At 59.0% G+C, this 13,592-nt stretch overlaps 1 protein-coding gene and 1 long non-coding RNA gene across 2 annotated transcripts; one reads left to right on the top strand and one right to left on the bottom strand.

Moving 5' to 3' along the window:
- The first annotated feature begins 529 nt into the window (after positions 1-529).
- Positions 530-3,865, top strand: LOC132533187 (uncharacterized). The gene is made up of 3 exons (XR_009545105.1): positions 530-753; positions 2,753-3,104; positions 3,751-3,865. It is a non-coding gene; the product is annotated as an uncharacterized LOC132533187 (long non-coding RNA).
- Positions 3,866-6,689: 2,824 nt separating this feature from the next.
- TXNL4A (thioredoxin like 4A) lies at positions 6,690-12,308 on the bottom strand. The gene is made up of 3 exons (XM_007537086.3): positions 12,140-12,308; positions 8,927-9,030; positions 6,690-7,898 (listed from the first exon to the last, which is right to left on the bottom strand). The coding sequence occupies exons 1-3, from the start codon at positions 12,290-12,292 to the stop codon at positions 7,727-7,729; spliced, it is 429 nt and encodes a 142-aa protein (XP_007537148.1). The 5' UTR covers positions 12,293-12,308; the 3' UTR covers positions 6,690-7,726.
- Positions 12,309-13,592: the final 1,284 nt, after the last annotated feature.

Genomic DNA, 13,592 nt, shown 5'->3' with positions numbered 1-13,592 from the left:
GGCAGAGGGAGAGGGAGAGGGAGAGGGAGAGGGGCAGAGGGAGAGGGAGAGGGAGAGGGGCAGAGGGAGAGGGAGAGGGAGAGGGAGAGGGAGAGGGAGAGGGAGAGGGGCAGAGGGAGAGGGAGAGGCAGGGGGAGAGACAGAGGCAGAGGCAGAGCCCCCTCCCCTGGCTCTCAGCCGCAGGGAGCGCCCGGGGCAGACATGACGGGGCAGCTGGGCAGCTGGGAGAGGCTGTGGCACCGGGGGCTTGTTGGCACGTGGCAGGGGCGTGGGGGGCGTGGGGGCCAGAACACGGCTGCAGTCACTGCGAGGTGGCGGCGGGCTGGGGCAGGGGGTCCTTGGACGGCGGGAGGCAGCAGGGAATACATTGCTAGTATCTTTCAGAACAAAACACATTTTCTTTTAATTATAATACATTCATTTCTCAATAGATTTTGCAGAATGTATATTTTATCCTCCATAAGCACTCAAAACTATTAACTAAGAGGAAACTATAAGTAAGTGAAAAAAAATTTGTGGGTCCTCTGTGCGGGGCGCGGTCACCTGGCCAGGAGAAGGGACGCGAGGTCTTTCGAGGAGCCACCCAGCAAGCAGTGAACTGGAACAGCCACCACCAATGACCCCGTCGGGTGGCCCTGGGGGTGGCCTGGGCGGCGGGCAGGGCCAGCGGGCACAGCTAGCCCCCCCGAGTCGACGAGACGCCCCAGCTGCGGCCCCTCCAGGAGCAGGTGGCGAGTCTGGAGGCCAGGGCAGGTCAGCGAGCCCCTGGCGCCTCTCCTGTCCCCACACACAGCAGGACAGGGACAAGGCTGCCGCCCTGAAGCCAGAGGAGACTCACCCAGACACCTGAAGGCAGAAGCTGCTGGAGGCGCAGGCACAGGAGGGGGACAAGCCTGAGAGCTGAGGGAGACAGAGGCTGGGGAGACCAGCTCCCACTGAGGCGGCACAGAGCCTGGGGGCTCTGGAATCTCCCTGTGCCGCCCTCTGTCCCTGGCCTGAGGAATCACTCCTGGGCCACGCGTGAGGGAACCCCGTGAAGACATCCGACTGGTTAAGTCTGAAAGCAAAGTGTCGGCAAGAGCCAGTCCAGGAGCCACTCCGAATGAAGCCTCAGGACAGGAAGGAGTTTCTGACACATGAGCAGGAAACCTCTGGACGTAGCTCACCCAGCGGCATGCTTTTCCCAGGTTCGAACCCCAACGCCATGTTGGGGCACCATGGCTGCACCAAGGGTCTCCCTGAAAATGGAGCAGAGCTGAGGAGACGCCTCCTTCTCGCCCTCTCCTTTCTCACAAAAACAAGAGACTAGACAGCAATTAAGGGCTTAGAGGCCCTGGGTTTGAGCCTTATCAAAAGGTTGGGAGGGCAGGGTGTAGATAGCATAATGGTCCCAGGTTCAATCCCCATAAACCAGAGCTGAGCAGGGCTCTGGTTAAAAAAAAAAGTTTACACAGGGAGATAGTCAAGTGGTAGAGCCCTGGGATTGCATGCCAAAGGTCCATGCACGGTTCAATCCTCAGTAGTGATCTGTCCTTTTGTTCTCTGTCTTCCTAAAAATAAAATAGGTCTTCAAACAATAGACGTGGGCTAGGGAGGCAGCATAACGGTTATATAAATGACGTTCAAGCCTGAAGCTTTGCAGCCCCAAGTTCAATCCCCAGCACTACCATCAGCCAGAGCTGGGCAGGGCTCAGAGTAAATAGTAATAGTAGTGGGAGTCGGGCAGTAGCGCAGCGGGTTAAGCGCACATGGTGCGAAGCGCAAGGACTGGCGTAAGGATCCCGGTTCGAGCCCCTGGCTCCCCACCTCAGGGGAGTCGTTTCACAGGCAGTGAAGCAGGTCTGCAGGTGTCTGTCTTTCTCTCCTCCTCTCTGTCTTCCCCTCCTCTCTCCATTTCTCTCTGTCCTAGCCAACAACGATGACAACAACAACAGCAATAATAACTACAACAATAAAAAACAAGGGCAACAAAAGGGAAAATAAATAAATATAAAAAATTTAGAAATATAAAAAAATAGTAGTAGTAGTAGTAATAACAATAATGGGGTTAGAGAGACAGTTTAATGGTTCTGCAAAAAGACTCTCCTGCCTGAGGCTCTGAGGTCCCAGGTTCAATCCCCAGCACCACCATCAGCCAGAGCTGAGCAGTGCTCTGGAAAAAATTAAAAATAAGGAAAAAGGGGGGCTGGATGGTGGCGCACCTGGTTAAGCACACACATTGCAGTGCATGAGGACCCAGGTTCGAGCCCCCAGCCTCACCTGTAGGGGGGAAGCTTTGCGAGGGCTGAAGCAGGGTAGCAGGCATGTCTGTGTCTCCCTTTCTATAGCCCCCTTTACCTCTTGATTTCTGCCTTTCTCTATCCAATAAATAAAGATAATAAAAGGGAGAAAGCAAAAAGACTCCTTTTTAATGAGAGAGGGGACTCCAGCAGATTCACTGCTGGGGATCACACTTGGGCCTGCTCCCGAGAGCGCACTCTGCCTGCTGCTCCTCTGGGGCCACCCCGGCCCTCATCTCCTCAGCCACAAGGCAGCCTTGCCACTGGACGCTGGGCTGAGTGTGGATGCTGAGGGTGGATGCTGGCCTGCACACCACTGGAGGGCCAGCCGTGTGGGTGGTGAGTTCTGTGGGGTGGGGCTGGAGGGCCAGCCGTGTGGGCGGTGAGCTCCTCAGGGTGGAGCCTGGGTGGGGTGGGGTGGGTGCGGGCTGTCATCAGGTTGGCCACAGGCTGATCGCGCCCTGTGGTTGCAGTAAGTACCAGTCCCACCAGCATGGGACTCAGCAGACCAGTGGAACCGGCCGGCCTAGGGTCCAGCCCAAACAGGCCGCCCCTCCCTGCGCCGCCCACACACGGATTGAGCCCACTGCCCCTGCCAGCCTGGCCCCACAGTCCCCGTGCCAGAGGACATGGCTGCCCCGTGCCCCAGCTCCTATCTGCTACAGGACCTGGTGAGTGGCCGTGTCCTCCCCTCCCCTTGGGCCAGGGGCTCTTCTGAGGGGCTGGACCCACCGTGCCCTGAAGAGCTGCTGTCTGGACCCATCTCTCCTATGGGAGCTGCCTCCCACCTGTCTGCTCAGAACTCTGCCTGCAGGTCACCCTGCGGTGCGCATGGGGAGCAGCTGCCACTGTCCTGGGCTCAGAGGACTCCTCCCCAGGTTACCGTCCTGGGCCACTCAGCATAGCTCTCCATCTGTGTGCTGTGCGTGTGCTTGAGTGTGTCTGTGCGGGTGCTGTGCCCAGCACAGGACCCTTCACCTCCTGTCCTCCTCCAGGGCCTTTGCATGGCTGTGAGCAAATGCATCTGAGTGAACCCCCTTTCTCTTCCTGACTGGATCCACGGAGTAGCCGCTCCTCCAGCACCTTCCGCTCTCTCCCTGCAGAGAACAGGTTTCATGGCCCAGTAGTCTTCCCAGGGCCCCATGCCACAGTTCTTGGATCTATTCTAATTCTCCTAATTCTAGGTGAATTCTTGGCCGTTGTGTACATGGGGTACAGTGGCCTTGAGGCCAGTGTTTTTTCCTGTCCTTTGTATAAACGTGGGTGTGGGGCTGCGGACTCCCGGGCATCTCTACATGTTTTCCTGGCTAAGCCGTGCCGCTGGGGTGTGAGAGCCGGACAGGGTGCTGCCTGCCCAAGGCCTGCAGAGGGTGGCCGTGGCCCCGAGCGGAGGGCCCAGACCCTGGGGGGGGGGTGCTCAGCAAGGTGCCCTCCTCCCCAGCCGGCCACAATGGCCTCTGGTCTCTTCCAGGCGGAGAATCTGCTCCAGCAGGTGCAGGACCATTTCCAGGCTCTCACGGTCACACTGGACCTCAGGAATATCCTTTCTCCAGAGCTCACCAGCGGTGTGTGTGTGTGTGTGTGTGTGTGTGTGTGTGTGTGTGTGTGTGTGCAGTCTGCCTGCCTGCCTCCAGGTCTCCTAGACCACTTCCAGGCTCTCACGGTCACACTGGACCTCAGGAATATCCTTTCTCCAGAGCTCACCAGCGGGTGTGTGTGTGTGTGTGTGTGTCTGCCTGCCTGCCTGCCTCCAGTTCTCCTAGACCTGGCCGGCCCCTCCCTCAGCCGGTCTGAACAGGCAGGACCCAGGTTCAAGCCCAGCCACACCACTCTGGAGGGGAGAGGAGTAAAGGGAGGAAAGGGAAAGGAGAGGAGGGGAGGGAAGGAAGGGGAGGGGAGAGGGGGGAGGGAGGGGAGGAGGGGGCTGTCTGATTCCACCTTGGTGGGACCCTGGCCCAGTCGTGGGGGAGTCCCTAACCTTATCTTGTGGGGCTCCCTGGCCTTGTCCCCTCCTGGGGTACCTGGCCCCATGTTGGGGAACCTCTGCTCCATCTTGGGGGTCCCTGGTGCAGGCTCCTTGACACTGCACTGGAGGAGATGGGTCGGAGCCTGGAGGAGCTGCAGGGTAGTGTGAACGCACTCACGGTGCAGGCGGGGGTCCAGCAGCCAGCCCCACGCCCGCAGCGCCGGCCCCCTGGAGACCCCGGCTCACGGCCACACCCGCAGGCTCAGTGACCCCGTCCGGGCAGGCGCAGGGCTCACCTGGACGGCACGCTCACCCCAGAGGCTCACCACAGGTGCTGTGGAGTCTCCCTCTGTCCCTCTGAAAGGGTCAGCCTGGAGCCACAATAAAGGCACCACAGCCCTGCTGCCCAGAGCCCCCATGGCACCCGGCCTGGCACACAGCAGTGAGAGTGTCTGTTGCCCATCGAGCCCCCCACCCACCAGCCTCCACCAGAGCCCTTTGCGGTCACCTGCGAGAGCAGCCTCACCATTCAAGAGGCCCTGGGTTTGAGCCCTGGCTCCACAAGGGAGCACCATGGACGGATGGCACCAAGGGAACTCCAAAGATGGTGGAGCAGGGCTGGGATGTCTCCCTCTCTGCAAATCACAACTGAGAATTCATTCCAGGGCCCACAGTGGATCCAGTTCAAGGCCCCGGCCTCCTGCAGGGGAGAAAGCTTCACGCATAGTGAAGCAAGGCTGCAGGTCTATCTTGTCAATTTCTCTGTCTCTATCCAAAATAAATATTAAGAAGAAAAAAAAAAGGTAACTCCTTTCTAAAGACACCCTCTAGGAGACAGGCTGGGTCTCCATCAGGTCCGAGCCCTAGGTGCATGGGGGAGGACCCCAGGTCCCACACACAGGCCTCTCCAGGGCGGGTCCGTGGCTCTGCTCTGGCTCCGGCAGCCCAACCCTGTGGCATCCCATACAGGTGCTGCAACAGCCGGCAAGCACCCCACAGCCCTCACACTCGGGCAGACTGGGCCCCCAGCACCCACTCCAGACTCCAGGCCAGGCTGGATGTCCCCCTCCCCCAGTCGAGACACATAAGCTTGCTCCCCGGGTGCCCAGAGCTAAGCTCCCAGGTTGGAGTGGGGCAGGGCTGAGCCCCCAAGTCTCAGAACCTCTGCGCAGCAGCTCCGAGCTCCAGGCAGCCATGTGGTCAGCTGGACTGTCTGGTTTCTGCCATTGGCTGAGAGGCCACTGGGGTCTGCAGGTGGGTGGCTCAGCCTCAGGCTCCCTGCTGCTGAACACAGGCTGAGCCACAGGCCTGTCTCCCCTCCTTGGGGCAGGTCTGTCGCTGCCTGTGGCTATGGCAGGAAGTGCCCTCCCTCAAGTTGGTCCCGGAGGACGCCTCAGTGCTGAGCCCCACTGCCTCCTGCCTCAACCAAGGTCCACCGCCTGACTCCTGGCTGACTGCTCTACGAGAACGGCCAGAGGACGGAGCTGTGACCTCACCTCAAAACCTCACACAAAAGGTTCCTGCAGAACTGTGACAGCATGAGCTGCCTTTTACCTGTCCCCAAGGTCATTGCCGGGGCTTGGTGGTCACCCCACACACACACACTTATTTCTGGCCGAGGCCCCTGCTACTTTCTTTCCTAATTGGTCTACATCTGAAGCCAGGGAGGTGACAGTGGATACTGTTGTGTCCCCAGCATCATCTGCCAGCTATGCTCTGGTTCTCTCCTTTCCTCAGGTAAAGCAAAAAAATCTTTAAAAAAATTTATTTTTTAATATTTATTTTCCCTTTTGTTGCCCTTGTTTTTTATTGTTGTCATATTGTTGTTATTGATGTCCTTGTTGTTGGATAGGACAGAGAGAAATGGAGAGGAGGGGAAGGCAGAGAGGGGGAGAGAAAGACAGACACCCGCAGACCTGCTTCACCGCCTGTGAAGCGACTCCCCTGCAGGTGGGGAGCCGGGGCTGGAACCGGGATCCCTATGCCGGTCCTTGTGCTTCACGCCACGTGTGCTACCACCCGACTCCCATCTCTCTCTCTTTTTTTTTTTTTAAAGAAGTTATTTATTCATGAGAAATATAGGAGGAAAGAACCAGACATCATTCTGGTACATGTGTTGCCGGGGATCAAACTCGGGACCTCATGGTTGAGAATCCAGTGCTTTATCCACTGTACCACCTCCCGGACCATAAGCAAGGAAATCTTTTAAAGATGAAGCAGCAGGATGGGCGTAAGGATCCTCACAGCTCCCCACCTGCAGGGGGGTCGCTTCACAGGCAGTGAAGCAGGTCTGCAGGTGTCTGTCTTTCTCTCCCCGTCTTTCCCTCCTCTCTCCATTTCTCTCTGTCCTACCCAACAACAGGGCAACAACAGCAACAATGGAAAAAAGATGGCCTCCAGAAGCAGTGGATTTTTTTTCCCTGGAAGGAAAAAAAAGATAAAAATAAAACAAAATAATTTATTGATTTTATGACACACAAGAGCAGCACTCTACCCTGGCATAGAGCGGAGTCAGAGCCTGGGGTCTTCAAGCCTCAGGTGAAGCGGGATGCACCTCTAGGGGCTCAAGCCCCCTCCATTCCTAGTTTTGGGGGCCACCCGGGAGCTGTGGCCAAGTGACCTTACAGGTGAATGTCAGTGCGGGTGGGTTTCTGCAGGGCCAGGCAGGCTCCGCTCTCAGCAAGCAGGTGGGGCTGTGGGTCCCTCTCTGGCCCTCCACTGCCCTTCCACATGGCCGTAAGCTCCTGCAGTTCTGCCTGGTTTGGCCCATGAGCCTCACCTCAGCAGCAGGTGACTCTGTCTGGACATGTCTCCGTGACCTGCTGGTGTCTCTTCACATGGCCACTTGGTGTTACCACAGATGCCAACTGAGATGCAGCACCACACGTCCTGGCTCAGAGGGTGGAGGCAGACCTGACCTTGAGCCCAAATAAATGCAGCTGTGTCCCGGGTCACTCCACCTGGAGGAACGCCAGGGAATGGAGGGCAGGGCAGGACGGCCCTGTCCACGTGCGTCGCAGAGCCTCAGATGCACATTTCTGCCAGGTCACCGGCTCCAGTGACAGCAGCTCAGGAGACATGCAGACCCTGACAGATGTAGTAAGAGGGCACCTGACAGGCCCACTCCCCCAGCGTGGAGACCCCCTCTTGGCGGCCAGCTGCTAAGGCGCCTGTGAGGCACTGTGGGGGCTTCATTCCAGCTGCGGCCAGTCTACTGAAGGGAAACAGGCCAGGCCGGGGGTCACCTGGCAGAGGCTGGGCCTGCTCGAGGTGGAAGGCTACATCCACAGGCCTGCAGTACTTGGTGATAGGAGTCCTCGGGCCTGGGCTCAGTACAGTACTGGAGGACAAGTCCTCGGGCCTGGGCCCAGTACAGTACTGGAGGACAAGTCCTCAGGCCTGAGCTGAGTACAGTACTGGAGGACAAGTCCTCGGGCCTGGGCTGAGTACAGTACTGGAGGCCAAGTCCTCGGGCCCGGGCTCAGTAGCGGTACTTGGTGGAGTAGTCCTTGGGAGACACCACCAGCCCCCGGCCCTTGCGGGCTCCCCGGTACACGGTCTCGATGATGTCGATCATCTCCTGCTTGTCCTCCATGGCCCAGTTGATCTTGTTGTTGTTGCCGGTACCCAGGTCGATCATGATGTGCTTATTCCTGGGGACAAAAGACCCAAATAAAGTCGTGTGAACGTGAGCAGCAAGCGAAACTTCAAACCTTCCGGCCAGGCAGTGGCACAGCCGGCTGAGTGCAAGTGGCATCACTCATAAGGCCCTGGGTTCAAGCCCCCGTCCCACCTGCAGGGGGAGCTTCATGAGCAGTGAAGCAGGGCCGCAGGGGTGTGTGCCCCCCACCCCTTCTGTCTTTAGCAAAAGAAAGAACAACTCTGGTCACTTTACCTCACTTTCTGTTCACTTTACCTCACTTTCTGTTATTTCTAGAGTAATTGCACAGGACTGGGCAGACAGCACAATGGTTATGCCAAAAAGAGTCTCCTGCCTCAGGCTCTGAATAAAATTATTATTGTTAGTGTTAATAATAATAACGCAGGAGTGATAGCATGATGCTTCTGCATAAAGACACTCCTGCTTGAAGCTCTGAGGCCCAAGTTCAATCCCGAGCACCACCATCAGCCAGAGCTCAGCAGGGCTCTGGTGTGTCTTTCTCCCTCCCTATCTCTCTCTCATTAAAATAATAAAGTATATATATATTTTTAAAAGGGTAATTGTTGAGCCTCTGGCTCCCCACCTGCAGGTGTGGGGGAGGGGGTCCCTTCACAGGCGGTGAAGCAGGTCTGCAGGTGTCTCTTTCTCTCCCCCTCTTGATTTCTCTCTGTCCTATCTAGCAATGACAACAACGGCAACAAAATGGGAAAAACAGCCTCCAGGAGCAGTGGATTCATAGTGAAGGCACCAAGCCCCAGAAATAACCCTGGAGGCAAAAAATAAATAAATAAAGGGGGGGGGGATAACTGTACAGAGTAAATGTCACTCTGAAAAAGAAAGCAATCCAGAAGGTGGCTGAGTGAGCTCTGGGCTCCAAGCATGACGTCTGCAGTCGGATCCCAGTCACCTCTGAGCCTACACGAGGCTCTGGCTCTTTCTGTCCATCTGTCTTTGGTGAACAAAGAGAGAAAATTAATTACCTGCTGTGACATTCACCTGGTGGCCACTGTGCAGACTCACCTGAAGAAGAACATCACCGTGCAGGGGTCGTACAGTTCGTACATCTTATTGAAGTCAGGCACCTCTGTGATATCCACCAGATAGATGACTGCAAAATTCTTAACCTGGAAGAAAGTTGATACTTTAAAAAACAGATCAATTTTGATTCCACAACACACACACACACACACACACACACACACACACACACACGTGTACAGCAGAATAATTTTCCAAGGAGTCCCCATGTTTTGCCAGTGGAGATGAGAGGGGAAGGTGATCTGGAAGCAGCCACTGGCCTCCCTTGCAGCCCTGCTGCTCCATGACCTCTGAGCGCTGCAATCACTTCCTGCACACTCTGCCCCCACCCCACACACCCCACTCAGACTAGGACCCGAGAGAACCTCACATTCTCAATTTGTTTTCTGTTGACTGCAAGTCCATGAGATTTAGAAAACGGACTCAAACCACTCCCAGTCTGTTGGTCTATTTACATAATCGTTGTTTTGTCGGAGACCCGCCCTGTCTGCAGGGCACTGGTTTAATCCCCACTGGTTTACTCTTTCTTCACTCCGGCCCCTCTCCTAGTCACATGCCGTTTCCCACCCTACCACTTCCTTCCTGGAAACTACAAATGCAGATTCTTTTCTCAATAAACACCGCACTGCTTCCCAGCTCAGCCATGAGTCCCTGGTCGTCTGTCTCCCGCACGTGAAGCTAACCAGGCATCTGGCGCCCAAACAGGGACCGGCACACCAGTCCCGTCAGGATGCACTTCTGCTCACCCCTGCTGCCCCTAGCGCACAAGCATGAAAAGCCAACTCTGCGGCAACGGACACGGCCACGTAAGCACCGCGTGTACTGGATCCTGTCTTGCGAGCTTTCCCCAGCCTCACCGCCGCTAAAGACTCGTCAGATGGCAGTGCCGTCCTACCCTTCTGCTTTGTGGCTTTCCATTGCCACCGCTCAGATCCTTGGTCGACGTCAGTTTCTGTGACCACCCCCGCACCTCTCCACCTCCCCGACGGGGAGTCCCCCACGAGCTTCCGGCACAAGGACAGCCGCCACCGCCACTTCTAGCAGACTCACCCGCTCGTTCAGCTGTCTCTCCTCATCTATCTCCCCCTTCCCTCGATTTCTATCAAAAACAAAAAAGTGCTGGTTTCTCAATGCAAAGAGCCCACCCTCCCTGCAGTAGGGGAGCGTCAGTGACGTGGCGTCTCCCGTCTCCATCCGAGAAAGCAGTCAACCCAGAAGTGATGTTCTGCTAAGAACAAACTAACAAAGAAAGGGGGGTGGGGGAGAAATGCTGTAAATGGCAGAAAAGTGCTCAGTGAGAGCCGGCACCGACAGACCGCACCCGAGGCCCAATGCCACGGGCACGCGCACCGCACCACCTACACCAGCAGGATGGCATTGGGAGGGCAGGCAGAGACCCCCCAGCACCGACCCCACGCACAGACCGCCTCTTCTGCTCCCCAGTGTCTGTGTCTAAAAGGAAGGGGCCCCACAGGAAGGTTTCCAAAGATTAAGTCAGAAGTGACGGGGAGGAGAAAGCAGCAACAGCCCAGCTCCCATCCAGCAGCAGCCAGTGCTGAGTCGTACTCTGGATAAACAAGACAAAACCAAGACACTAGGCCAGGAGCTGGCTCGCCTGGGAAAAGGGCACCTTACCTCACCGGAGGCCCAGGCTGTGAGGCCATGGTAGCACCACAGCACCAGGGGAGACCCAAGGATGGAGCAGTGCGGTGTCTCTCCCTCCCGCCCTTTCCGACATTAAAAACAATCGACATTAAAAACAATCGGGCGTCAGGTAGCGCATCGGGTTAAGCGCACGTGACGCAAAGCGCAAGGACCTGCTGAGGATCCCGGTTGGAGCCCGCGGCTCCCCACCTGCAGGGGCGTCGCTTCACAAGCGGTGAAGCGGGTCTGCAGGTGTCTGTCTTTCTCTCCCCCTCTGTCTTCCCCTCCTCTCTCCATGTCTCTCTGTCCTATCCAACAACAAGGACAACAACAATACTAACAACAGCAACGATAAACAAGGGCAACAAAGGGGAAAATGGCCTCCGGGAGCAGTGGATTTGTGGTGCAGGCATGAGTCCCAGCAATAACCCTGGAGGCGCGCGCACACACACACGCACGCACACACACACACACACACCCCGGCACAGTGCACCTGATACAGTGTGCAAGGACCTGGGTTTCAGTCCCAGGCCTCCAGTGGGAACGCTGCAGGAAATATTTTAATGAGTGGTGGAGTGTTTCTCCTCACTTTGTCTCTTTTTCTCCCTCCGTCTCTCATCAGAAAAAAAAAGTTGGTCTAAGAATAGTGGACTCATCGTGCATGAGGTCCCAGCACTGTAAAAACAAAACAAACAACAAACGCCAACCCCAGGCCATGCCCAAGGAAGCCCCCTCTGGACCCGACCCAGATTCACGGAGCAGTCCGCCCCAGTTGGTGTCCACAACGCGCCAGTGACCCACCCCTGCGACCCTCCAGCTGGGAAGGCAGCATCTTCCCTTCCAGACACAGGCCGTGCTCACAGCCAGGGCTCCAGCCCTGCCCAGCCAGCGCCTCCTATTCCGGTGAAAGAAAAGGGGGCTACACAGGCCACAGGCCCGCCGACGGCTGACCGGACAAGAGCCAAGCGGTGAGTCCTCCACGCCGCTCCCCCCTGCAGTCGGAAACGGCGGTGTCGCGTCCTATGGGGCAGAATGAGCGGATCTGAAGGGACAGACGGAAGGCAACTACGGACGGTCTCGCCCATACGTGGCATCCAGAGAGCTGAGACCCGCGACTCTGCACGGGGGACAGAGAAGTAGAGGAGACTCTCCACGCTCCGTGGGGACCCCGGTGGCCACTGCGTGGTCGCTGACAGAACTGTGGCGGTGGCGCGAGCCCTCATCTCCTCCTCCTGCAGGCCGGTTCACAGGCTTCCCTGCCCTACTCGCTCTCTGCCAGGGCGCACGTGGCCCTCCCTGCCCGCCCGCCCGCCTTTCTTTTTAATTTATTTCTCCATTGGGGAGTTAACGTTTTACGTTCAACAGTGAGCACAGCAGTCCGCACACGCGTGGCACCCCGTTTCCCATGTAACAGCACACGCCGCAGCAGGTCGTTCATCGCCCTTCAGGGACCTGCCCCCCCCCAGAGTCTTTCACTCGGGTGCCAGGCTCCACTCGCGGCCGTTTCTGATCTTGCGCATCCCTCGCCCTCCTCTGCGGCTCTGCGCCCACCTTCTCGGCGATGCTGTACAGCACCTCGTCCATCTTCATGCACGTGGGGTCCCAGTCGTGCCCGAAGCGGATGACCACCACGCGGTCCTCCTCCGACAGGATGGCCTGGTCCACCTGCCAGCCGTTGTGCAAGTGCGGGAGCATGTACGACATGGCGGCCGGCCGGGGTCTGCGGCCAGGGGGCGGGAGTCAGCCGCCCGCGACCCCACGGCCGCCCGCGGCCCCCCGCCCGGTGCAACAGCCCAACCTGGGGTCCAGCCGCCGCCCGCAGCCCCCGCCCCGCAGCGCCCCCCGCCCGCAGCCCCCCGCCCCGCAGCCCCCCCGCCCGCAGCCCCCCGGCCGGGAGCTCCCCGGAGGCGCAGGCCGCAGTCACCTGCGAGCACAGAAATCCGGCGCTCTCCTCCCGCCCGCGGCCTCCTAGTCCCCGTGCGCGTACGTGCCGTCCCCTGTGCCTTCGCCCACGCGCGTCCTACCTCGCTCGCTGGGCCGCGACGCAGTGAAAGACTTCCGCCGGCGTATAGACTACTTCCGGCGCGCGCCTGAGTTGACTTCCGCCGCGCCAGTCCTCCTCGCGCAGAGGCGCGGTCTCGGGGGCGTGGCCTGGATGTGGTCCGGGCGGGGCCTGTTCTGACGGTGATGGGGCGGAGCCTCGCTGTGGGCGGGGCCTGTTCTGACCATGATCGGGGCGGGCCCTGGCCGTGGGCGGGGCCTGTTCTGACCGTGATCGGGGCGGAGCCCTAGCCCTGGCCCTGGCACTGGCCGTGGCCTGATCTGACCGTGATCGGGGAGGGCCCTGGCCGCGGGCGGGGCCTGATCTGACGGTGATGGGGCGGAGCCTGGGCGTGGGCGGGGCCTGTTCTGACAGTGATCGGGGCGGAGCCTGGCAGTGGGCGGGGCCTGTTCTGACTGTGATGGGGCGGGGCCTGGGCGTGGGCGGGGCCTGTTCTGACTGTGATGGGGCGGGGCCTGGGCGTGGGCGGGGCCTGATCTGAGCGGCCCAGGGGCGCAGCGCTGTCATCCCCGCGGGGACTGAGCGGCCCAGGGGCGCAGCGCTGCCGTCCCCGCGGGGACTCCGCTCTGCGTCCTTCTCGACGCCACTGGGCCAGATTCACCCCTGGGAGAGCCTCCTCCGACACAGTCGAGCAGGTCCGAAGCCCGAATCCCAGGCTCTGCCCGAAACGTGGTGAGCGATGTGAGCGCCCCCTCAGGCTCCACCATCACGGAGGCAGCAGGGCCGCCCGCGCGGAAGGCACCTGGGCACCTAGTGCGTCTGCGCCCCGCGGCCCCAGCACCTGCGCGCCCGGCCAGCTAACCGCCCAGCGCGGCTCCGCCCACCGCACGCCGGCCCCGCCCACAGGCAGTCGCCCTGCCCACAGGTCCCTCCGCAGCCGCGGCAGCTGTGACCCCGCCTTCTAAGACTGTGGCCTCGCTGGCCCCGCCCCTCGCGCGCGGA

This window comes from Erinaceus europaeus, chromosome 15, assembly GCF_950295315.1.
Source record: "Erinaceus europaeus chromosome 15, mEriEur2.1, whole genome shotgun sequence".
Lineage (NCBI taxonomy): Eukaryota > Metazoa > Chordata > Mammalia > Eulipotyphla > Erinaceidae > Erinaceus > Erinaceus europaeus.
The sequence above is the reverse complement of the archived record's forward strand: the minus strand, read 5'-3'. Positions and strand labels throughout refer to the sequence as shown.

Bases quoted from the DNA above. Each gene is read 5' to 3' on its own strand.
- TXNL4A (XM_007537086.3), bottom strand. From the start codon at position 12,292: ATGTCGTACATGCTCCCGCACTTGCACAACGGCTGGCAGGTGGACCAG. The intron at 9,031-12,139 runs GTGGGCGCAGAG...ACTTTCTTCCAG, and splicing joins TGTACAGCATCGCCGAGAAG to GTTAAGAATTTTGCAGTCAT. The intron at 7,899-8,926 runs GTGAGTCTGCAC...TTTTGTCCCCAG, and splicing joins ACGGTGATGTTCTTCTTCAG to GAATAAGCACATCATGATCG.